The sequence below is a fragment of the Rhineura floridana genome, chromosome 3 (genome assembly GCF_030035675.1).
Source record: "Rhineura floridana isolate rRhiFlo1 chromosome 3, rRhiFlo1.hap2, whole genome shotgun sequence".
Lineage (NCBI taxonomy): Eukaryota > Metazoa > Chordata > Lepidosauria > Squamata > Rhineuridae > Rhineura > Rhineura floridana.
The window spans coordinates 3461384-3485452 of record NC_084482.1 but is presented as its reverse complement, the minus strand read 5'-3'; the positions used below and the strand labels follow the sequence as shown (position 1 = coordinate 3485452).

The window sequence follows — 24069 nt, the reverse complement described above, 5'->3', positions numbered from 1 at the left end:
TTTGGCTGTCCTGAGGTGGCACAAATCATGTCCCTAATTGGTCCCTCCATATTCTCTTTTCAGGTGGAGAAAACGTAAAGGCTATAAATCAGCAGACAGGAGCCTTTGTGGAAATATCTCGGCAGCTACCGCCCAATGGAGACCCCAACTTCAAACTGTTCATCATTCGTGGTTCACCACAGCAAATTGATCATGCCAAGCAGCTCATTGAGGAGAAGATTGAGGTAGTTGCCTGTCCTTCACTGTATTGCAGGCCTCCTAAATGGGGAGCAAGCCAAGAGTGTTGGTGATTGTGTTCTGGATGTGGTAGTTCTCACTTAAATTAATCTCTTCCTTAGGGTCCCCTCTGCCCAGTTGGACCTGGACCTGGACCTGGAGGACCTCCTGGACCGGCTCCAATGGGCCCCTTCAACCCAGGACCTTTTAATCAAGGGCCACCTAGTGCTCCCCCTCAGTAAGTACTAAGACCACTCAAGTGTGCCTCCCTGTTTGGCCATTTTGCCTCTGGCAATATTGACACCCTTTTTTAGTCCTCTCAGATATTATAACCTATGGTTGCTCTCTTGGAAAGATGCATATGTATGGCTAAATGTGGTGCCCCCAAACGTTCTGGGGTAGGGGTGAGCTGAAACAATGTTTCTGAAGGCCTCTTTTTTGCAAAGCCTTTAACCATCTATGAACAGCCCCCCCATCCCATTTTAGGGGATCTTTCAAAGATTATGCGAACAGGGCCAGAAATGTTTTCTGCAGTACACAATCTCTCTCTCCCACTCCTCTCTTTTAACAAAACACTTGCTAAAAGAGGGGGCATGGATCACCAGCATTTATAGAAAAAGTAGTTTTTCAGTGTGCTTTGGCTTTTGGCAGGTACATTGCTGTTGCCATCCCACCCAATCCATTGCTATCTTCCACACTGAAAAATTACAATCATATGAAAAGTTAGCACAGCACTAGTCAGGGCATCTGGGGCCAAGAAAGTGATACCAGCGCAATCTAATATGGAAACATAGAACAAATTGCAGTGTTAGATGGTTTTGCTGCCGTGGCTTCCTTTTGTTATGGAAGTAACATGTATGATTCCAAAAGCTAATATGTTAATACCACTTGTTTCTATTTTTGAAAGTTAGAATAGCCCCTCGCTTGGCCATCGGCAGGTTCTGATTTCATGGAGATCTGTAAGCTAATCAGTAGCGTCTTTCTACTCGCCACAATTTTTTTCTTAATATAATTTGGTCTTAAGATAATGCAGCTCCCTTGTCTACGTATTTAGTAAAGGAAGTTGGCCCAGGTCTGGGATGTCTTACTACAAGGATCAGGTATCTCTGTTTCCCCAGATGATGTTGGACAACAGCTCCTATGATCCCTCACCATTGGCCATGCTGGCTGGGGCTGACAGGTGTTGGGAGTCCAGCAACACCTTTATCTTAGTAAAAAAACAAAGAAATTCCAGTTGCTTTGTTTTCTCCAGTGACTTCCTAGAGCAGTTTGATTTGCCACTCAGCAGACTGCAGATTTCTGAACTTTGAGCCTAGAGGGTTGCTTAATGTAAATATTGCCAGTGACCTTTTTCCTCCTCTTTCAGTCCTGGGGGGCCACCTCCTCCACAGTACCCACCCCAAGGCTGGGGGAATGCCTATCCACAGTGGCAGCCTCCTGCTCCTCATGACCCAAGTAAGTATCAGATTTTTATACTACCTTTCAATTATCAGGACAGTTTATAAAATACTGTTGTGCACTCACAGGAGGTTGTGTTCAGACCTGGGGATAATTAAGAGGAGCTGGAAGCTTTCCGTTTTCTGTGTTGTCTCTTTTCCAGATAAAGCAGCAGCAGCTGCAGACCCCAATGCAGCCTGGGCAGCGTATTACTCTCACTACTACCAGCAGCCCCCTGGCCCAGTTCCAGGAGCACCACCCGCCCCCACAGCGCCACCAGTGCAAGGAGAGCCACCGCAACCACCCCCCACTGGACAGTCAGACTACACTAAAGCATGGGAGGAGTATTACAAAAAACTTGGTAATTGACTATACAGTTACTTAACCACTTTTGAGTAACGATGATAATTACAAGCATTACAGAAAGCAACTTGATTGAGAAACCAAATTGAGTAACTTCTCTCCAGTCTCCTGAAATGTTTCAGAATTTGTTTTCTGTTCCTGTTAAACTGTCTGTGTCTTACTTTGTGAATGTCATGAGAGTTGGTGCTCTTTTGGATGGCCCATTCAATCCAGGCATGAATAACTGACTTAATTTGAATGCCACTTAGTTGAGCCTCAAGCCAGTATAAGTTCTGTCAGCTGGCACTTTGCTCATAGTCAAAATCTTGACACTAACAAAATGTTGATGAACTAGGCATTGTTCAACAATGCAATACTATTTGAGGACTGTTTTTCAAAGCAAACACCTTTTTTGTTTTTGGAATGGTTTCCTATGAGGAATATTTCCTATTATTTAGTTTCAATTTCTTAAATCTGCTGCAGGAAAAGAAAGAGCTGAAACCTTTCAGATGCTGAGATCCACAAAGCAGTCAGGGGAGGAGGTCCTTCCAAGGCTTCTGATTTAGGAGTCTTGTCAATGGGCTGTTCTCTGTCTTGGGGTGGATGCCTACATGTGGTGACTACAGTCAGGAGTTTATGAATGTACTCACCATGGTTAAGTACACCTCCCACCTTTTGAAGAGCACGATCGTCCCAGCAGTCATGCTATACTTCAGAAGTGTTTAATGCTCCTCGGAAGCTCAGCATATTGTGAGCCAAGGCATTGCTCCTCCCCCATTGGTCTTGGTGATCACAGATTTTGTCTGACTATAAGGCCCTGCTCCCAGTAGTCAGTGCCATTGGCCATTGCCAGTCTTCCTTTTAGAATCTGAAACCTGTAAGTGAGCTGGATCTTGAATAGTTGAAAGCTTTGCATGACTAGTTTCCTGTTGTCATTTGACTCTGCTTACAGGCCAGCAGCCCCAACAGCCTGGAGCTCCACCACAGCAGGACTACACAAAAGCCTGGGAAGAGTATTATAAGAAGCAAGGTGAGTTAAGGGTCTGGGCTGCCTTGGAGGACCTTGCTGTAGCTTCTATCAGGCTGGGTTTTGAGTGTCTCCCTTGAGTGTCTTAAAGCTGCAGTCCTTACACATTTATCTGGGTGTAAATCTCATTGAACTCAGTGTGGCTTACTTCTAAGTAGGCATGCCTAGGATTGCACAATTAGTCCCTCTTTTCTTTTTGGAAGCAGCTCAAGTAGCTACTGGGGCAGGGCCAACAGCACCACCAGGACCTCAGCCAGACTACAGTGCAGCCTGGGCAGAATACTACAGACAACAAGCTGCCTATTATGGACAGACGCCTGGCGCTGGTGGCCCAGTGCCACCACCCACACAGCAGGGACAGCAGGTGAGTTGCAGACCTACAACCAGTGTGCCCTTTCTGCTTCAGAACAGAGGTCTGGCCCTAAGATGGGCCCCACACATATTCCACAAACTGCATTTGAAAAGTAAAAACTTTTCAAATGCAATCCTTTTAAAATTTTGATGGCTGGTATGTTAACTCCCCCCACCCCTGGCCAAATCAGACTTTCATGCTGCCTGCCTTTCCTTTTCAGGTTTAGTTTTGAGTTTTTTGAGGTTTAAATGTCCTAAATGTTTTTCTTAAATCTGGGGTGGGAAGAAGGGGATTCAGTTTTCTATCCCAATAGCAAAAGCAGTGTCTGCTGCTGGAGTATTGATACTAGTTCAAAGACAGGTTAGGGTTACATTCCAGATGAGCCAACCTCCAAAATCCCTGCCTTCAAATACGTGAAGTAAAATGGTTGCCAGAGTGGGCCACCCTGCCAGTTCCAGGGCAAAAAATGTGAAATGGATGCAACCATCACCAAAGAAAGACACCTCTTTGCACATCTAAGAGTTTTCTGCTCTATAACTAGCAGCAGCATCTGTCCACCTTTAATAATGGAAATTTCATTCCTGGCTTAACTTTTAATTCCAAACATTGATTTCTTTAACCCTGCTGTGAAGAGGCTGAGTCATATTTCTTCAGTCAAAAATCTTACAAAACACACTTTTAAACTGGTATCACTCCAAGCCAGACACCAGAATAAGGATGATTCTCTTGTACCCAAGTTGAGATTAATGTACAAGCTGTATGCTTGTGAGCAACATTGGGTGCATCTTGGGTAATCCCATTTGAGAGCCCGGACTTCATTGCCAACTAATAACAAGGTATGCATGTAACTTTTATGTTGCTCCAATCACATACTTAGGATACATTTTTAACACCAAAGTTTCAACAAATGCAGGAGGACATTGGAACCCTCAAACAAGTAACTGAGTCCCAGTGGGCTGTGAACAGAAATACCCTACAGATAAACATTCATATGCTAGTTGGGAGGATACCTGTTTGGAAACTGGTGATCTGGAGTCTGCTTGGGATTGTTTAGTTTTTAATATATGATGCTATGAAATACTAATGAACTTGTGCGAAAATCTGAGCCCTATCTAAACACTATGCCATCTCCAGCCATGTCACACTTTTGTTTTTTTGAGACCATGATCTCATCTGGTATCGGTGAGAGAACTATACCGAGTGGGGAGACTATATACTGAGTACACGAGGAAAAGATTTGTAGCCTGAATAATTGCAAGTAAAGCAAAGTTACCTGTGTTGGCTTAATATAGATAATTCTGCTCCTACTAGCCATTTGTAGAGAAGCAAGGTGCTGGACAACACCTGCATCCAAGTATTTATATTTTCAAACTTATTTTTGCCACCATAAAAGCTAGAGACTTGTTTTTATAAAGAGAGAAATTACAAGGACGCTGAATATTGTGTCTGAAGTAGAATCTCCAGGATACCAGTTCTCAAGTGGGTGTCTTTCCAACTAGCAAAAGAGGCCTTACGCGTTGGATGCTTCTGTACACCAACCCACTGGACCTGAAATTCTATGCTTGTGCAGTGTGACTGATACACACAGTCATTGCTGGGTTTTGCATTGCAGTTAGCACGTTCTCTGGGATGGGCAAGGTTATGAAGACTCTTTGCTATTCCTTTAGTAAATGACAGACCTCCGGAAATAGAGAAGCAGTTGTATCAGTGGCTGGCCCAAGTAGTTATGCAAATTGTCTAATTATGGATTTTACAGAGGTATCTGAGCATCACACCCAAGTGTTGGAGCATTCAGCCATCTCAGTATAGCTGGGCAGGTTCGTAGGTGGAGATGAGCAGGGAGTGCAGTCAGGGCAGTGAAATTTTATTTAATTTCCAGACTGTGAAAGGTGATGTATTTGCAGCCGTGAAGACCAGAAGCGTTTAAAACTGAGAACTGAGGTTTTGGATAGGAAAACGTTATGAGATACTAATAGTCCAATAATGTGTAATGGAATGCACATTGGGCAGATACTGCCATCTTTTCTGTGTGCTGTGTATTTATTTCTATGTTGTATCTGAAAATATTAAATAAAATTCAAGCTTTTTAAAAAAGGTGACCACTGAATTCCAGGAAAAATTCTGTACCAGAGACCATGGAACATGCATCCCTGAGGTTACCCCTCTTGTTTCCTTCTTCAGGCTTCAGTAACAGGCTCCCACCATGTTTTTCTCCTTTCAACAGGCTCAGTGAGTTGAATGTGAACCTCCCCATCTCTTAAGAACCTTTTGTTTTGGAAAGAGGTGGCTGCTGCAGGAAGTGACAGGGTGGGACGGGAGCTGGCCTGTTGCTCTGATTGCTGGGTTTCTCCTGGGAATCTCAGCCACGCCGCCTTCAAGTCTCTCTTAAAATAAACCCAGATCTCCAAACCCCTAATGTTGAGCCAGCAGCTGTAGAAGATAGCCGACTAAAACCGCCGCTGCCAGACCCCATCCTGCCTGACACGCACCTCAGTTTTCAGGGTAACACTTCCTCTTTTCTTTCTGTTTTGTTTTTTAAAAAATAAACTTTACAAGGAAAAGTAACTCTGCTTTTTAGTTAGAGTTGGAACATTCCTCGGACAAAGGTGTCGGTGTTTCAGACAAACCCTTCCCTGCCCCTTCATTTCTCCACTGCTGGGACTGATCTGTCGTGTTTTTGTCTGTTCAAGAGGAGATTGAAACAAAAAATTGTATGCTCAATTTTTACTTTTTACCGCTCGTTTTTAACTTCACAAATAAATGATAACAAAACATCCCCCTGTGTCTGCTGGGTGGTGTCTGTTTTTCTCTCTCTGTCCATAGGGTTTTTTGAAGCTGATGTTTGTTCACAATATAGCTGTTGTAAAAGCCTGATAATGGTCATGAATTAAGAGCTTCCTGTGTTTTTATAGTTTGAGCAGGCATTTGTGCATTTTTGTTGAATAAAATGCTTTTTTGTTTTAAAGACTCTGATGCAACCGTGTATATTTCCACAGGTAGGGGCCCAGATAGCTGCTCCAGCTTCACCTAGAGCTTTGGGAGTAAGAATCAGATTCTTACCTCTGGCTGATACTGAGATTGGGAGCAGGGAGAAGCTGCCTCAATGCAGCTCTTTAGTAAATTTAAACTTTGGATTTTGAGGACTCTTGCAAATTCATATCATTCAGTATATATATATCTTTTCTTAACAGTTGAAAATGCAGCGGTCTTCTACTTTAATTTACAAGTGGGGGTGGGAGTGGGAGTTACAAAATTAAAGCTTCCAGATGACTGTAGCAGCTACTGGAAGCCCTAGCTGCTACAGCCACCTGTAAATCATTCACGTCTCATCATTTTGTGGCTTGATAAAATTCAGATTGTCTGTTGGATCTGGACTTCTTCACTGATACTTCTAACACTAAAGGACATCTCCTTGAGCTTCTTTACAGCCTGCTCCAATCAAACAGCTAGAGCATAAATGATTCAGATGAACTCTAGGAGTATTCTGGCTCAAGAAATAACTAAGGGTTGAGCCACTGCTAAATGGGTGTTCGTACTGTATTTGGATGCAATGTTTCTCTTACATTGTCTCAGGTTGTATGAAAGGGGAAGATTGTAGTAACTGGTGCTGATGGTTTGGTTCTGTTGAGCTGCTTGCTATTCCCACTCACCCATACACCCTTGTAGTTGTAGGCTGCAGGAGATCCTTTCCTGCTGGAATGGATGCTCAGTGCTACTTCATTTGGCTGTGGTGAGGGCTTTCCACAAGACCCTACATATTCTGTTGGACAGACGTGTGCTATCCCTCCCCCCCCCCCCCCCCGAATAGCCAGTCTTGCTTCACCAGAGCCTGGAAAAAGTTATTTTTTTGAACTACAACTCCCATCAGCCCAATCCAGTGGCCATGCTGGCTGGGGCTGATGGGAGTTGTAGTTTAAAAAAGTAACTTTTCCAAGCTCTGTGCTTCACTTATATTTCCTTTCAGTAGTCTAAGATAGGAAATACATGTGAAGCAAGCTGCTTCCGTGTGCTTAAATAGCAATTTTAGAACCTTCTGTCTGCTTAGTAACTTTCAGAACCTCTAGTCCCAGAGCTCTTCCTCCTCAGATGGAAGTCACTGAAGGATCGCTGGAGCATGGTGGGATAGCCTGCTCTTTAAATGCAAAACAAAGCACTCATTCCATAAATAGAGAACAGGTGTGAATATCCCACCGTAGTAGGAAATGAAGAGGAGAGGGTCATGATACAAGTAGCTACTGAAGAAACTACTGGTAAAGATCACATCTTCCATTTATAGTAAGGATGCCACCCCGTGATCAACTGAGGTAGGTGCCAGCCATTTAGCTTAGGCATTTTTGCCAGCTGTAACCTTTGGCCTGCAGTGAGCTGTGCTAGCTAAGGGCTGCTTAACACATGCATGTTCATTGGTTGGTGAATGCACCATCAAACTCAATGTACAAGGTTTTCCAGAGGAGTTGGTTCACAAATTAAGCTGCAAGTCTTCAAGTGACATACATGCATCTGTGAACCAGCACTGAAGCTTTTTTTTTTCTTCAAAATTCTGAGAAGGCCATGCTAATCGACCAGTGGCATAAATCTTTATTTTTATGTAAAGCTAACTAGCTTTGTAGTTGAGGCAGCTGCCTTTATTACATCATCAACCACACTGCAGCACTTAGTAAAGACCGTGTCCGGGGGTTCCTCCCCAAGGATCTGTAAATACAAAAACAGAATGAAGAGCCCTTGGACATTATATCTGGGACCATCAGACCTCACTTCTGTTGCTAGCAGAGGTGGCTTTTCTGTTAATACCTCTGGAATACAGAAAGCCTGAGCATATAGAGGTTTCCCCACAAACAATCTTAAAAGAGGGATGAACTGAAAATGTTCTTGGTCAGACTAAATATCCATCTTGTCCAGCATCTTAAAGGCTCCACTGACCTATAATCAAATCCTGTGAGGGCTACATGTAAAGTGGGTGTGGCCCAGTCGTTAAAGCGGACAGTGTGATGACTGCAGCTCTCAAGGCTGCCTTCCCAAAAAAATTTCTCATTTCTCACACTTTATTTTTATCATTATTAAATTTAGTAAAAACACAAAATGACATATTTGGGAAGGGCACAATCACTGCAGGGAACCTGCGGGAGTGGTCAATTTAAAAATATTTTTAAAATAGGAAATTTGGGGACACAAATGTATGGCATCACAGCAGGGACCCACTGGAGCAGTAAAAAAGAAAACATGTTTTGAATTGACACTTGGGAAGGCACAAAACTTTCAGGAGGCAGATGTGATCTGCAGTGCAGATTTGTAACCCCTGATATAAGCAGTCCTGGCAGGCAACTATCTCCTGTTGCTGTTAGATCTTCCCTGACAAGTAATATTAAGCACTATACTGCTGCTGAACATGGAAGTATATCTTGTGTGAAGAAGCAGCTTCTATTACCTAAAAGCTACTATTAATCACTGGGTAACTTGAGTTGTGGTACTGTGAGGAAGAAAAAAGTCAAACAATTGTGCATGCTAGCCTGGATTGTGAGTTCCCTTTAATCTGCTACAGCCCTCTTTGAGAGTGTTAAATACCTGAATTCTTTGTGGCTTGGGAAATTAAAAAAAAACTACTTGGCATTAGGTAGAATTCATCAGGAGTACCATGTTCTCAAGATACAGCTATAACTAACTAAGAGGAATTTAGATAAAGCTAATAAATTATAGTTGTATTCTAGGGTCAGAAGGAGATGGCTAAGAGGGAGATAATGTTACTTATATTAACAGATTTACAAGGCTCACCTAAAGAAAGATTACCAAAAGCAATATAGGTAGGTAGTGGCTATTTAAGAAAATTGCAAAATGACTACAGTATATATGGTAGCACAGGACTATGCTAAGTAGACAACAATTGCTGCTGCCCACCCCACTCCAGTGTTGACTGTGAAAGGAAGACTACCAATTTTAGGAGTGGTTAGAGTAGATACTGCCACCACCACTGTCTCTGGTGCAGCTGTTATAACTTTCCCATAGCCGTTAAGGACAGTCCAACTCATAAGAAAAAATAACAGAATGCTGTAGGGGGCTCCTGGCCTCCATTGATGGGGTGAAGGGAAGTTTTTGACTTCTCTCCCCCCCCCCCAAAATAAAACTCCTTGTCCCCAACTATAGCCTGTTTGCACCACTGAACTTAATGATTCCTACAGAAATCTTGCAGAAAACTAATAGGCCACATTTGTTGTCATAGCTAATGCAGAAGATAAAAATCTGTCTCTTGACCCCAGATGCCCTAGAAGAGTAGTTTACTTTCATATTTATAACAAAAAATTAGATAATAAGCAAAGGAAGCTTTGTTGACCCATAAGAAAAAAACACAGTAATACCTCGATAGGCCTAGATGCAAATTAAAACCCCAATATACAGTACAGCCTAATCCAATTAAATATGTTACTACACTTCATTTTAATACTGATAAAATAAAAACTAGCTACTTCATCAAGCCAGCTTTCTTCTCCCCATCCCCTGCTTTGCTTAACATCCAGCCTGATGTTGGAAACGTAAAAGCTTGTTCACTATTTTGTAACTCTGTCGTTGGTCCTAATAAAGATGTCCAACTGGATTTTATACCTTGCCTTGGCCTTTCCCTTTGCCATCACCAGGGATGGGGGCTTTGCTCCTTTCTAGAAGTGGAATGTCTCCTTGTCATCATCCTTTAGTTGTAGGCAGCTCTTGGGCACTATTTTTGCAGCTTGGGAAAGACACAGATGGGGGGCAACCTGGGACAATTCTCTCCACCTTGGCAGCAACCATCAGATGTAGTCGTTTTGGGAAGAAGCTTACAGTTGCTTCTTTAAGCAAGAAGCAGACCTGGTGCATTTGTTCCACCTAATCAGTTCTGCAAAGCAGTCTGTTTCTTGGCAGTTCTGATGAGTGACCAAGATAAACTGCACTTTTTCACTTTCAGTATTAGGAGAAACTGTCCAACTAAAAGCAGTGGCAAGGGGGGGGGAATTGTGGAAAGTCCTTTTTAGGTAGTCAAGGCTGGATAGGACAGCATCTTTTAGAAATTATTAGATATCTTCCACCTTGCTTCAAATCAGGGAATTGCAACAAGTGATCTGCTAAAGATCCTTTCTAGCTCTGAGCCTTTTACTTGGTTGAGGAGTGAATACATTTGAGATGCATTAGAGGCCTGTGATCAGTAAACTAGACTTGTTATGGAGATCATATTTGCAAACAGCTTTCAACGAAGAACCATAAAAATGCTGTTATTGTAACCAATTTCTTGCACATGGGGCCTTCCTTGCAATATCCATATGTATTTTGCATTCCAGATAACTTTCATGAGTATATCTGGAGGACCCTCCCTAACAGTAAGATTGGAAATAGCCACATTATATCCCAGCTACTCCTGCCCTTCTTTTCTTTGTCCTATCTTCCCTTAGGGAGAGAAGGGTCCCTCAGTTTTCCTGCCATGCAAAATCATTGTAACCTGCCTTACTAGCTGCCTCTTGGGCACAACCTTACAAATAGCAACTCTGTTTATGGGCAGGAGAGAGTCTCACTTATGCTTGTCCAGATCAGAAGCAAATTAGCTGCCCTCTTGGACAGTTGCCAGGCCTTTCCTAGCTGAGTTCTGTGGGAAAAGGCAAGGAAGGGGTTCACAGAGACCTACATTCCGAAGTAAGCTCTTCTGTACGTAGTAGGTGAAGACAGGCTCACACAGTGTATAGTAAGTCTCAAGTCGGTGCCGGATGATTCTCTCATGGTCATCCACCCTTTCTCCCATCTGGCTTCGGATCAGCAGGCGTTGGATCATAGTCTCTGTAGAGCAATCAAACACTATCACAATGTTGGGTGAACGCCCCACCTGTAACATGAAACACACAACTCAGCTGTTAATTGGTCCATGTTCTACCTGCAAAACTCTTGTAGACAGGAACTGAGACTATAGCCAGGTTTAGTGCAGCCTTGCTGGAGTGGGGTGGGAGGAGATCCATTCAAATTCTTCATCTTGTTTCCATTATTGGCCAGCTTTTGCTTCTAAAAAGCCCAAAAGCAAAGTGTGAAGGCAATAGCCTCGCCTAATGTTACCCTCCCCCCCACCAACTGGTATTGAGAGGTATATTGCTTCTTTATGTGGAATTTCCATTTAACTTTCTGGGTTAGTAGCCACTGGTAGACCCTTTCCTCCATGAACTTTTCTAATCGTCTTCTAAGGCCATTTAAACCAATATGATTTAGGGAACAAGGTGATGAATGGGAGCTGGGGAGGCCTTATAAGCAGCTGCTTTTCTCCAAGCTTGGATTCCCAAGGAATTGCCTCTGGAGGTAATCTTTACTTCACATTCTGCTTCAGAACATGATACAGCATATGGTCAGAGATCCAGCCCTAAGTAGGTGCAGTCTGGTCCTGCTCATTCACCGCCCACCCAATCCTTTCTTCATCAATTAATAGAACATGTTAAATAGGTAAACTTCTCTCTGTGTGTGTGTGTACTGCCTTCAAGTTGATTCCGACTTATGGCGACCCTATGAACAGGGTTTTCATGAGGCTGAGAGGCAGTGACTGGCCCAAGGTCACCCAGTGCGCTTCATGGCTGTGTGGGGATTCAAACCCTGGTCTCCCAGGTCGTAGTCCAACACCTTAACCACTACACCACACTGGCTCTCTGACTTTTGTAGGCAGAATGAAATCAACTATGAATGTGGAGTTCTATATGCTGATATGCTGGTTTGGTAAGGTTAGTACTTCCCAGCTCAAAATGAATCCCTTCTCTGAGCTTGAAGCGACACAAACTGTAGCAGGCTCTTTGCAATGCAAATCACAAGGCCTGAAAGAGCTAAAAAAAACTAGGCTAAAAGGACCATACTGCCTGAGCTACACTTGATTCCCTCAGCACCTTCTGATTGGGGTTTGCATCTATCACACTGTTGCTTAACATCTGACTAACAAACAATTAAAAGCAGAATTCTTACATCCTAGCTGCCAACTGTGGAGCTATTTCCGTTTAGCCCTCTCCCAGAGTAGGAGATGATCCACACATCTGGCATGCAACCAACCAGCCACTAGACTTTCAGCCATGGTTTCCTTCCCAATGCAGAAGTTACCCAGTTGATGTTACCTGTTCCAACACAAGAGCCTATGGAGAATTACCTTTTCCAGCTGTCCACAGGCCAAGCCACCCTTCCCCTTTCATCTCCCATCCAGAGGCTATACTTACCACCTCTTCAAACAGCTTAGCCTGATGGATTTCCCGGGGGAAGCCTTCAACAAAGAATCCTTTGACGTTTTCGGCTTTTAGCATGTTGTCAGTCAGCAGTTCCAAGATGTAGCCCTGGAGAAACAGGCATCTCAATCAAAGAGTTTTATGACACCAAAGAAAGGCAAAAGACCACCCTTCCTAGTGTTATCTGATCAACCTTCCTATCTTCCTTGGAGGGTCTGGATTTCTGGCCATATTCCTGCAACAGATTTAAACCCCTGCAAGGTGCCCTTCAGGTTTCAGACTACAGCGGCTGATGTTCAGTGCCATAATGCCTTTGAACCTAGAGATGCCATTTACGCATCATAGTTCTCCATGAATTTGTTGAATCCACTTTTAAAGCTATATTGAGCTAGGCAATTATGTTCTTATATGGCATATAATATGTAAATATATCCCAGGGTGTGGTCTGAAGGCACACAAAGTCATCACCTTCCTGAAGTTAAGCAGGTCTGGGTCTGGTCAGTGGTTGATGAATACTCAAAACGTCGACAGAGGCATGGGCATAGTCCCACCCCCAACCTCCTCCTGTGCATTGTGCTGCCCCTGATCTTCCCTGTGTTGCACAGGGAATGTCTGCAAGGGGCTTCTACTCTATGTTCATCTGGATGCAAGTAATAAAGCAGGGTCACCTATTGCATGGAGTTTACTCATGCTCCGGTTCAGAATGTCAGTTCAAGCATATTAATTTTTTAATACTTAACATTGGTAGACTTTTGGTGACTGCAGCTGGGCTGTGTGGAGCCTTGTTTTTCTCCTTTGAAAGTATTTAATTATCCAACATGTAACATACACAACATTTTTACAATTATCTATTGGAAAGAGATTCTACAGAGGACAGTTGCAGAGGCTTCTTACCGAGGGCACCAGAGCCCCTTTCAGCATGATGTCCCTAATGGTCTTGCCTTTACGGGTAGGCCGGGTGGCTTCCTCTCGCAGCAGCTCTCCAATAGCCACATGGTAGAAATCGTACTTGTTGGCCAGCTTGTTACCCTGCATCCGCTTGCCAGAACCTGGGCCTCCTATCATAAAAATGATGATGGGGCTCTGCAGCTTCTCTACAGGGAAAGAAAGTGAGGCACATGAAAGGGGCCTTCCATAAGGACTTTTTACTTTGCAATAAAGGTCCAAGAATCAAATCATTACAATCTGGGATCAAGGCAGCCCTACCAATACACTAAGTGGGGATGACCACATCAGGCTGTAAGTTTTGAATGCCATTACAGGCAGCCAACACAGAAGACAGATCTGACCTAAATTGTACAATCCACTGGAATGATTTTCACAAGCCCCGCTGAAATTGAACAGGAACTTTACAAAAGCACAAGAGTTCCGTTTCAGTGCATCTTGCACAACAGTCCTAGTGGACTGCACCCCCTATGAATTAACAAGAAGGGGTAAAATGTGGATTATCCACCTCAGGTACCAACCAAAATATCTTGGTCTGGCCCTGAAGCTTCAGACCAATGATCTGTCTAGCTCACTACTGTTATCAAGTTGAAGTTGATTTGTCTTAACCATAAGCCGTAACAAAATTAGTCTGTTGTTTGGCAGTGACTAGTCAGCTACAAAAGGGACATTCCAAAGAAGGACAAGATGGTAACGTTCATATTTTGTTTTAATTCCCCCCCCTCCAGTCTATCTTTACAAATAAAGGTGGCACTTCATACATTTGAACACATAAAGCTACCTTCTTCTGAATCAGACTACTGGTCCATCTAGTCCAGTATTTTCTACTCCTGTGGAAGCAGTTCTCTAAAGTCTCAGGCAGAGGATCTTTCCCAGCCCTGCAACCTGATGTTTCCTATATGCTAGAGATACCAGGGACTGAAGACTGGACAAGCACAGCATGTGCTCTAGCACTGAACAATGGACCACTCCAATGTTGCCATCAGCAAGGGCCTTTGAGCAGAAGTCCAGAGCCCCCAAACACTGCAGGACGGACTCACCACATTTTGAAGAAAGGGGAGTAATAACATTCCTCCCCTCGCCCCACTCCATTATGACAATAAAGTGCAGAGTGTAAGATCACCTAACAATCCCACTGGGCCCTCCCTTCTGTCACATCTCTTATGCCATTTATTCTAATAGCCCTGACAACATATTGCAGGAGGACACACAAGCAATCTTCATTATCCAACATGCCGAGTTCTAGCTTTCATACAAGCCTTGTCCTGTTCTAAATTCTCAAAGGTTAGTTCTCAACATCCTATAAGACTGGGGACTTAAATATTTTAAACCAGTTTAATCTCTGATCAAACTCAGCCAGGGAAAAGAGTATTAAGCCCATGATAGAAACATACCATATGCCAAAATGTACCCCACCACCAACCCTCCTATCTTAACTGAATCAATGAAAGGAGCCTGTTTCTGAACTCCCTCCCACTTGCTGCTAGTATATATGGGTGAACGCTAGTTAGGGCCTTGGGTCATGGGGTCTGATCTCTTGCATGCTTGCTCACCTCTCTGTTCTCTTCCCCACCACTTATTGCTTTCATTATTATTTATTTAATTTATTTATTTATTAGACTTTTATACCGCCCGACTAGCAATAGCTCTCTGGGCGGTGAACAAAGAAGATACAATAAAATCACACAATATAATACAGCAAAAACATAATAAAAAACAATCTGAGATCAATTACAACAAAATTAAGTTAACTTAAATTAAATTAAATTGAATGAAATGAAAATGCCTCGGAAAAGAGGAAGGTTTTAACTTGGCGCCGAAAGTAAAACAACGTCGGCGCCAAGCGCACCTCTTCGGGGAGACTGTTCCACAATTCGGGGGCCACCACTGAGAAGGCCCTAGATCTTGTCACCACCCTCCGGGCTTCTCTATGAGTCGGAACCCGGAGGAGGGCCTTCGTAGTAGAGCGTAGTGTACGGGCCGGTTCATATTGGGAGAGGCGTTCCAACAGGTATCGTGGTCCCGCGCCGTATAAGGCTTTATAGGTTAATACCAGCACTTTGAATCTGGCCCGGAAGCAGATTGTGGGACTCCAGTAATCAGTATGGAGTCCTTGAGCACTACCACGACAAACTCAAAAGTAATGACAACACAAGAAACTGCACAATAGCCACTGGTGATACTTGGAATCTTGGTGGCTCAGAAGAGCCTTATAACGAATGGCGGTGGGGAATAACATCTGCTACCTTGGGTCCCCCGATGTTGTCAGACTACAACTCCCATCAAACCCAGCCAGCTTAGCCAATGGCCAAGGATGATGGGAGTTGTTTTCCAACAACATCTGGGGACCCAAGAGTGAAGAACAGTGCTAGAGAACCTGAGGGAAACCTGTGGCCCTCCATATGTTATGGACTGCAGCTTCCATCAGGCCCAGCTGGCATGGTCAACCATCAGGGATGATAGCAACCAGGTCTAGCAACCTCAGGAAGGCTACAGACAGCTCATGGGCTGGATGTGACTCCTGAAGCAATTCTATTTGGCTCCTGGTGCCTCTACAAAACATGTTTTCAATGTATTAAAAATAAATACAACATTTCTATGCTGTATCTATTTTTGTTTTCTAAATAGAACTACTGAAATATACATATTTATGGGTAACGTTATGCCTGAGTGCAGATATTCCATAACTGTGAAGATCTTACTTGTAGATGGTGCCAATGTTATGAAGCTGACCACTAGACCACTGTTGGGAGAATACAGAGTTGCCCTAGATTATTGTAACTGCCCATCCCTCATCTAGAGGAATAAATAGGAGAGTGATTGCAAATCTCAGTAAATCAACTAAATCCTCAGCTGCTGATACTCTGCAGTTTTGGGTTTTGCTTCCTCTGCCTGATTAGACAGCTATTTGGACCCCCAGCAATTCCCTCATCAGGTAAGTTGGTAAGGTTTAGGTTTTATAGGGCTATTCCAGTATATTTTAGTGCCCAAGGCTGAAAATCCAAATGTTGGCTCCCCCTCGCTAATTAATATGGGGCATAATCTAACAGTCAGTTCTCCTTAGCAGCCCCCATGGAAAAAAAGCAGAAACCAAAGTATAAAGCCCTACTTTAGTTTATAAACAGGAACAGGTAAATCCCACCATGTGAGGAGACGTAACTGCATCTGGCAGCAAGATTATGACTCTGTTAAGGTAGCAGATTGGGAGACATATCTGGCCCATGGGGCAGAGCCCACGATGCAATTCTCTTGTGCAAGCCTCGTTGGATGAACCAGAGCTCTTCTTTACACTGCTGTATCTTGGTATAGAACTTCCTGGTGGGTTGTGCCCTGCGGAGGCCATAGAGCAGATGCCTTTCTCTGGCCCGGAGATTCCCCCAACAGGTCCATGGACCACCAGTGGTCCATGGGCTTTCTTCAGGTGATCCACAGGATGTCCACGCTAAATATTCATCCTGATTTTTAATTGTATTTTTATTCTTCTTGTATTTCTTATATTGTGTTTTACTGTATTACAGTTTGAATTCTATGGAAAACAAACTGTAATATATTAAAATACAATCTAAGAACTACAAGAAACGATAACAATACATTTAAAAATGTACAGCACCTAGCACAGCACATTACAATTGTTACAGCAGGCAGAAAAACCATTAACTGCTCCATCAAGACCTACCACAATTTTCAAGTGGCCTGTGGGGAAAAAAGTTTGGGAACCATTGCTCTATCCCGAAGCTGGAAGTAAAATCCAAGAAAATCTACTGGCTGGAATGCTTGCTGATATATTAATTTGAAAGCCTACAGCATACAAAAAGAGGAAGAAGTGTAATCAATTACCTTTTAGTTCACGCTTCAAGGGCTTGGTGGTTTTTGGAAGGCTGCCTTGGCAAATCCCCATCCTGTGGGCTCAACCCAGGGATCTCCAGACACTGGTCCGGCAATCTTCAAATTCCAGTACAAAACTAATTTGGCCATTTCAGCTGAGCTGACATGTGACCCCTCTGAGCTGTCTTTCTGATGTCACAGACACCTGATGTCATAGATTTTCCGATCCAGAGCAGTCAAAGCTGGGACAGCTAGATTGGATTGCTTTTGTGGTGTTCTTACTGAAGTCAACAGAGTGGATGGGCAAGAAAGTTTAGAGAAATGAAATTAAGAAACTGGCATTTCATTCATGTGTAGGCTTAGGTTCAGTTTGGTACTGAAGAAAAGTTACTATTTGGTATCATCTAGGTTTGTTAGCAGAAAAGGAAGTCCATCTCTCCTTTGCTTTGTAACTCTCAAGTGGAGGGAGCACTACTGAAGGTTGCATCCTGACAATTGCTACTCTTGGTTAACAGAGCAAGGTACCAGAGGGTGAGTATGGAAGTGTTCTCAAATCTTGTGGGAGCAACCGGACTTCCCAGGAGGATCCCTCCGCCTGTGCTGCCTCTGAGACGGGCTCCCGTCTTGGATGAAACTTATCCAGTTTTAAATTCAGTCAGAAGGGTTTTTTCTGACTGGGGATGATTTCTTCCGGATAAGGAAGAAGCGTGAGATCTGCCACATAGTTTTGTTTTGATTGTTGGAGCCTGGAATTCGTCAGAATTGTCTGTCTTCCAGCAGTTCAGACAGAGCGAGGATTTTATGCTAGCTCAGCTGGATAAGTGACCCGTTTTTTTTTAACGGACTAGCAGGCAAACCTCCTGTCTACATTTATCATTTTCTTATCTATATAGCTAAAGAGATTTGTCAAAGTAACAGCAATTAAGATAACCTAGATGAGGTAAGACTTTCCTTCTTTATTTACGGAACTAAGGGGGAAGAAAATATAAATAGCTTATCTTTTTTTTTATTGCAAAAAGCTGACATGGAAAATTGCGTTTTAAAGATTACAACAGATGAGAGCTTTCTGATTGGGAGAGATAAGAAATCTTTTTGATTTACAAGACTTTTGTGTAATATATATAAGGGACTATTTTTTCTGATCTACTTTTTTTTTTTTTTTTGACGAATCTGCTCATTCTCTCTGCTACTAGTTATTTGGATGCTGTGAACTAAAAGCTGTTTTTGCACTTCTGGACATTTAAGAGATAAGGACTGTCTAGCGTGTGACATTAGTTGGTTGGAAAGATTAACTCCTTTGTAACTGGATAAAGAAATAAACTGCTCTTTGCTTGGGACATTGAAAATTGAAGGAGTTTTGTTCTTTTGGTTTTAAGAATGGCAATTAAGAAGATCATGGATGTACAAGAAGGGACTTTATTTCTAGACATGCTTCAGAAAATAATGGATGGGATTAACTCAATAAAACAAGAACTGAGAAATAATAGACAAGCGTGGAGAACTGAATTTCATGAAATGAGACAGGAGCTGAAAGAAACTCAGGATTCTATGAGAAAGGAGAATAAAGATAGATCTGGAAAACAAAAAAAGGATGAAAGAGAAATTAAAGGCAAGGTTCAATCTATGGAGATTGGCTTAAATATGGACATGAAAAAAGATTTGGATTTCCTGGTTGTGACGGATCCTGGAGATAAATATTACAGTTTGGAATACAGCGCTGTCTCTGAAGGAATTGAAGAGATTGGAGATAAAGATATTATCGGTTCAAAAAAATTCCTGGACTGGAAGGATTTGATGGAACTTGAAATGGAGAAAGTTAATAGAATTAATCCCTGTTTTGTGTCAATGGAAAAACCTTCAAGAAATGTACTAGTGTATCATGTGGAAAAGTGGAGCAGAGATGCGGCTTTGAAACAATACTTCAGTGTTACGTTTGGATTTGATGGTAAGAAAATATCTGTGATGGATGAAATTCCTATCAGACTTTTATTATATGACTATGACAGCAAGATTTTTGGGTGCGTAAAGATGGAAGATGGACCCAATATGGATAATGACAGAAGAGCGATTTGACACTACTGGACTCAGTAGATTTGATGAGTTGGATTAATTGACATGTTTATTTAGAAAAAAAAATTGATTGACATATATCTCAAGGATTGGAAACTTCTCTTTGACTTTTTGTGGAATATTAAAATGATATGATGTTAATGAGATTTGAAACCAACTAAGATAACCGCTGGAGGAAGGTGATTTTATAATCTATTAAGAGATAGGTTTGTTATATATTATAGATTTATAGCTGAACTATGACAAATCAGAAGTCAATATTTTTATATATATGTATTTTTTTTGTATTGTATTAGTTATTGATTTGTGTTGTTTTCTTTTTGTATTATTTTGGTTTTGAAAATTAGAATAAAAATTAATTGAAAAAAAAAAAAATCTTGTGGGAGCAACCATAGCCTTGGCCTCCCTCAGTTGCTTCTTGTCTACAGCTTCTGGTCCCTTTTTCTTCATTCAGTTTAAAGAATTGTTTAGTCCTCAGTACTCTTTGCCTGCATCAGTTCTTCTAAACGAGTTTATTAGACTTGGGGGTCTGCACCAGTCTTCTCAAGCCGAGGATCAGCTGAACACCACAGCTTGAGAAGCCAGGTGCACAGTGTTCCATAAGGCCCAACGATAATCTGTGCACAATGCTTTCAGCCCCATACTCGATGTAGAGTGCAGAGCACTTTGTTGATTTTCAGTGCACAGAACTTTGCAAGCTCCGACTTTCATCTGTAGGGGAAGTGGGTACAGCTTGGCCGAAACAGTCTCATTGGCCAAATGGGAAGAATTGATGGACCAAATTAGCCTGCCATCACGAGTTCCCTACCCCTGCCCAAGAGCAACACTGTTGCATTTGACCTCTAGTGGTCCTGCAATTGCCTGTCAGCTACAAAATTCAAGCATGGCTAGATGTACAGTAAGAATATCCCACCCTTGTACAGAGGCAGAAAATTATTATTAATGGCAGGAGTGTCCTGCATGATTTTCCTGTGTGCCAGATGAATATAGGATGTATTTGCTTTACAATTACAACAGAAAAGGGTATGCACATACATCAGTAAAATAAACAAGCTGCTTCAATCGTGAGATCCAAGTTTACCAGCAAACTTGAAAATGTTACATCAATATGCACAGTTGCCCACCACCTAGAAAGCATGCACGTTTTAACATTTAAATAACAAAAACGTGTCGTTTGGTACGATTTCCGTAACAACCTGCCAGGATCCCACTTCTGGTAAGATGATTACGCGTTTCCGTTCATGCTCGGTCAACAGGCGGAGTTGATAGCAGTCAAAGAGATATTCCGTACAGTTCCACACAGCCGTTATTTCAGGTTCCATTTAGGATCCTCTGTATGTAACGCAAAAGTAGCGGAAGTATATAGAAATCAATGTGAAAAAAATAAAACAGGAAGAGTTACGGACTCCCTTTGGTTGCAGTACTTTGAAATAATCCTACAAATGTTGCATGTAGTCATTTAGTATGAATTCAAATTAACAGTTACATAATACGAAATAAAAAGTTACAAACAAAGGAGCCAGCTTTCGAGTTCCCCAGAACTAGGTTAAACTCATACACACATTTACTTGGGAGGAAATTTAACTCAGTGACATTTCCTATTAGCGTCAGCTTGCACTGTAGGTATTTGACTCCTGTCCCCTATATAACGAGAGCGGAGATTAAATATGAACCTTGTAAAGGAGCATAAGGATTAAAACAGCAGTGACTGACAGCGCAATCTTCTGTATGTCTCATTCGGTTCACAATCCTATGCATGCTTAAGCAGGTGAAATTGAAAGTCCATTCAATCTCTATCCGTTGAATTTCCACATTTAAAAGCACAGGAGCCCTGCCAGAGGACTGATCCATCCTTCTTTCGTACTTTCTGGGTTGAGGTCAGGCAGGTTTACTTCAAAGCCCTGGAGTAAAATGGGAATCCCCGCCCCTGTGTGGTTTATTTGAACTTTTTTACATTAGTTCTTATGCCTCTCACATGGCGGATACAATGAACGACAATGAAGTACCGGAAGTAGTACGTAAAAAACCTCCCATTGAGACTATTCCCTTGGTCGCAGCCCGTTTTTGACGCCTGCGTAGTGGTGGAAACAGAGGAGGCTTAAAGTGCATAGGTGAGAGCGTGTGTGGGGTGAGGGTGAAAAGAAGGGAGCTGGAGGGTTCTGCTCTGTCTCCGCCACTTCCAAGTATTGCCATGGTACGAGGCGTCCTGGCTCCCAGCTCCCTCTTCCCTTTCTGGAATGGAGTCAGGCGCCCGAGTACCTTCTTTTCCCTCCCCATTTCAGTCCTGGCAGGAGACCCAGATGTCCTGGCTCCGAGTTCTTCTTCCTCCCTGCCTCTTGGTGCCCTCCTTGTTCTCTCCCTCTCTCTAGGAGTGTAGGCCCTCTGTCCTGCATGTTCAGCCAAAGCCCACAGGTGTTGGCTAGGATTGCCACCTAGCCAAAATTCCTTCCTCCTAGCCTGTTGCCAGAACAGGAAGCTCTAGTGCCAGGAAAAGGGTTTATGTTTACAGTTTTCCTTGTTGTTTCTCTGTTTTCTACAAAGTGTTCTCTTTAAAAATAAAGCGGGTTATAGTACCCTTTAGAGGACCCTGTGCATAACCAGAAGCATTTTGTTCTGCTTTGAAAAGTGCTCAGAGTAAAGGCACTCTACACACATTAGGGATATTCTGAGGTACCAGAATTCTTGACAACAGAAAGTGGCAGTCCTTGCCTTGGACCTTCTCCTTCCTCCTTTTGTCCACGTGCTATCTTTGATCTTTCCTTTTCCACCAGTGCCTCATCTGGCTTCACTCCCAGGGCTTCCATTCTTCAGTGTTGAACTAAATGTTTCATTCTCTTTCTTCCTCAGACGGTGCTTTGAAGAGGCTTGGCTGGACACCGGCACAGCACATCCAGAAATGGCTTCTTTGGTGTGTTCTCAATCTGCTGGGATTCAGACCAAGAGTTGGCTGAACTGCAGCTGATCCTTGGACCTGTCTAACCCTAATTCCCACCTGGATCTGCTCTGGGGATCCCTACTAATTTTTGGTATCCCAAATACTGAAAAGCTATATGGTCTGCTATTTCCCACTTTCTTATGCTGCCCCAAGTTCAGGACGTTGGCCAGCCTAGTGAATGTTCCTGCTGCCTAAAACTGGACCTGGCAATCCATGAAGTCTATTATTCCCCCCAACTCTGTCTGCCCCAAAGTAGACCAGTGTGCTAGGTAGCCAGAGGTGTGGCTCCCTCTCTCTCATGCCTGGCTTGGCAAAGCTGCTGTCAAAATGAACATGTTTGTATTTTTCCAAGTCAGATTAGGTGCCAGACTCCATCTCCTGGTGGCCCTGGCATATTATGGCATCACATGATGAGCCTGTTCCTTAGCAAAAAGGCATTCAGCTCTTTTGTCGATAAGAATGGGAGAGTCTTGATGCTGTTCATCTGCCCAGGTTGGAACATGGAGGGGATGGAGCATGTTCTGCTTTCCCTGTCTCATCCCATGCCCCCAGTCTGGAGGTGTGACTGGAGAGTCTATGCTATTATAACACAGCGACTATACCCAAGCTTCCTAGCTTCTTATGCTATTTAAAATGAGTGGCCAGGCCATAGCTGACCTTACAGTTTGAGGAACTAGCACCAGATGTGTTAGCCATTGTTATGAAATCGCACTGCACCTTAATTCTTCTTTGTGGTTTTGCAGTTTATTATCATTGCTACAGTTTACATGCAGCAAAGCAATGCTTAGCATCCTGTAGGAGCATGTTGCTCAAATAAATAGTATATATTTCCTGTGATCTGTGCTAAACTTGTCACCTTCGAATGTCCTTGAGCTTGGCCAGTCTCCTCTATGCTTCTTCTTAATCTTTCCAAAGATGAATGAATTCCAGCATAGACATCCAAACAATTTCCAAAGCTCTGTGTGAAGCTGTAATTCCAGTTTGATTTTTTTCTGAGAATCATAAAGACCATAAATATTTAGCCACTGAAGAAGACAAAATGTTGAAACGCATCTGGCATTAGTTTTTAGGAGCACTTATTTTTTATTGACAGTGGCCTGTAAGTGCGATAAAGAAGTGCTTTCCTTATATTTATTTATACTGTTCATCTTATTCTATGGAAAATTTTAAAAATTCTATTTATGTAACTTATAAATTGTATGTTTTACCTTGATCTTTTAAAGTTGTATTTGGTCAAGGGTAGTGAAACTTTTTTCCTTTCTGTGCTTTTTTGCAGGGGACCAGCAGTCAGACAGCAACTGAATATGTGGTCCGTGTACCCAAGTAAGTGTTACTCTTTTTCTTTAGCATCTTTTGTTGTGGCTTTAATCTCATTCATTTGATAGTTTTTCTTTTCTAACCCAGGCAGGTATAATATGATAGTAGACTGCAGTAGTAGAATGAGTGGAAAGATGTTGCTTTGGTGCTCTGATGTTTCTAGTGAGGGGTATTTCAGTCCAAGCCCCATAAACAATTTAATAGTTGGAGCAGATGGAAGCATTGAGAGCCAGCCCTTTAAGCCAAGATAATTACTTACATCAGTGATGATCCTCTCGGGAGGGGGGTATGACATTTCAGGGAGGGAGATGATCCTGCAGCAGAGAGAGACAGAAGTATTTTTCACCAACAGCAGAGATTTAGTATTGTAGCCACTAAAACTGCTATGCTAACCATGGAACCTGCA

General features: G+C 42.7%; 3 protein-coding genes across 14 annotated transcripts in view; 2 read left to right on the top strand and 1 right to left on the bottom strand.

Annotated features, from left to right (window-relative positions):
• KHSRP (KH-type splicing regulatory protein) overlaps positions 1-6339 on the top strand; it is a 28243-nt gene extending 21904 nt beyond the window's left edge. Inside the window, exons 14-20 of one of the 4 annotated variants that reach the window (XM_061613886.1) lie at positions 64-224; positions 339-454; positions 1583-1671; positions 1817-2014; positions 2948-3025; positions 3226-3386; positions 5556-6339. In XM_061613886.1, the coding sequence (XP_061469870.1) occupies positions 64-224; positions 339-454; positions 1583-1671; positions 1817-2014; positions 2948-3025; positions 3226-3386; positions 5556-5612 (860 nt within the window). In that variant the 3' untranslated portion in view covers positions 5613-6339. Of the gene's footprint in view, positions 1-63; positions 225-338; positions 455-1582; positions 1672-1816; positions 2015-2947; positions 3026-3225; positions 3387-5253; positions 5507-5555 lie in introns of those variants that run through there. The other 3 variants (XM_061613887.1, XM_061613889.1, XM_061613888.1) reach the window with 3 other exon arrangements.
• Positions 2-23997, bottom strand: LOC133379173 (adenylate kinase isoenzyme 1-like). 6 transcript variants are annotated; one of them, XM_061613899.1, is made up of 7 exons: positions 21085-21748; positions 20608-20743; positions 17354-17622; positions 13466-13665; positions 12566-12679; positions 11017-11211; positions 2-258 (listed from the first exon to the last, which is right to left on the bottom strand). In XM_061613899.1, exons 3-7 carry the CDS (start codon positions 17412-17414, stop codon positions 205-207), a joined length of 624 nt encoding a protein of 207 aa, XP_061469883.1. In that variant the 5' UTR covers positions 17415-17622; positions 20608-20743; positions 21085-21748; the 3' UTR covers positions 2-204. The 6 variants fall into 6 exon arrangements, with proteins under 6 accessions (XP_061469883.1, XP_061469880.1, XP_061469879.1 ...); XM_061613896.1 differs by lacking the exons at positions 2-258; positions 21085-21748 and adding exons at positions 7943-8066; positions 23923-23997; XM_061613895.1 differs by lacking the exon at positions 2-258 and adding an exon at positions 7943-8066.
• The window catches only part of GTF2F1 (general transcription factor IIF subunit 1), a 30471-nt gene continuing 14056 nt past the window's right edge, over positions 7655-24069 (top strand). Inside the window, exons 1-3 of one of the 4 annotated variants that reach the window (XM_061613890.1) lie at positions 7655-7678; positions 22259-22319; positions 23623-23669. In XM_061613890.1, the coding sequence (XP_061469874.1) occupies positions 7656-7678; positions 22259-22319; positions 23623-23669 (131 nt within the window). In that variant the 5' untranslated portion in view covers position 7655. Of the gene's footprint in view, positions 7679-21396; positions 21606-22258; positions 22320-22416; positions 22438-23622; positions 23670-24069 lie in introns of those variants that run through there. The other 3 variants (XM_061613891.1, XM_061613892.1, XM_061613893.1) reach the window with 3 other exon arrangements.

Bases quoted from the DNA above. Each gene is read 5' to 3' on its own strand.
- LOC133379173 (XM_061613896.1), bottom strand. From the start codon at position 17,414: ATGGGGATTTGCCAAGGCAGCCTTCCAAAAACCACCAAGCCCTTGAAG. The intron at 13,666-17,353 runs GTAATTGATTAC...CTTTCCCTGTAG, and splicing joins CTTGAAGCGTGAACTAAAAG to AGAAGCTGCAGAGCCCCATC. The intron at 12,680-13,465 runs GTAAGAAGCCTC...CTGTTTCTCCAG, and splicing joins AAGGGGCTCTGGTGCCCTCG to GGCTACATCTTGGAACTGCT.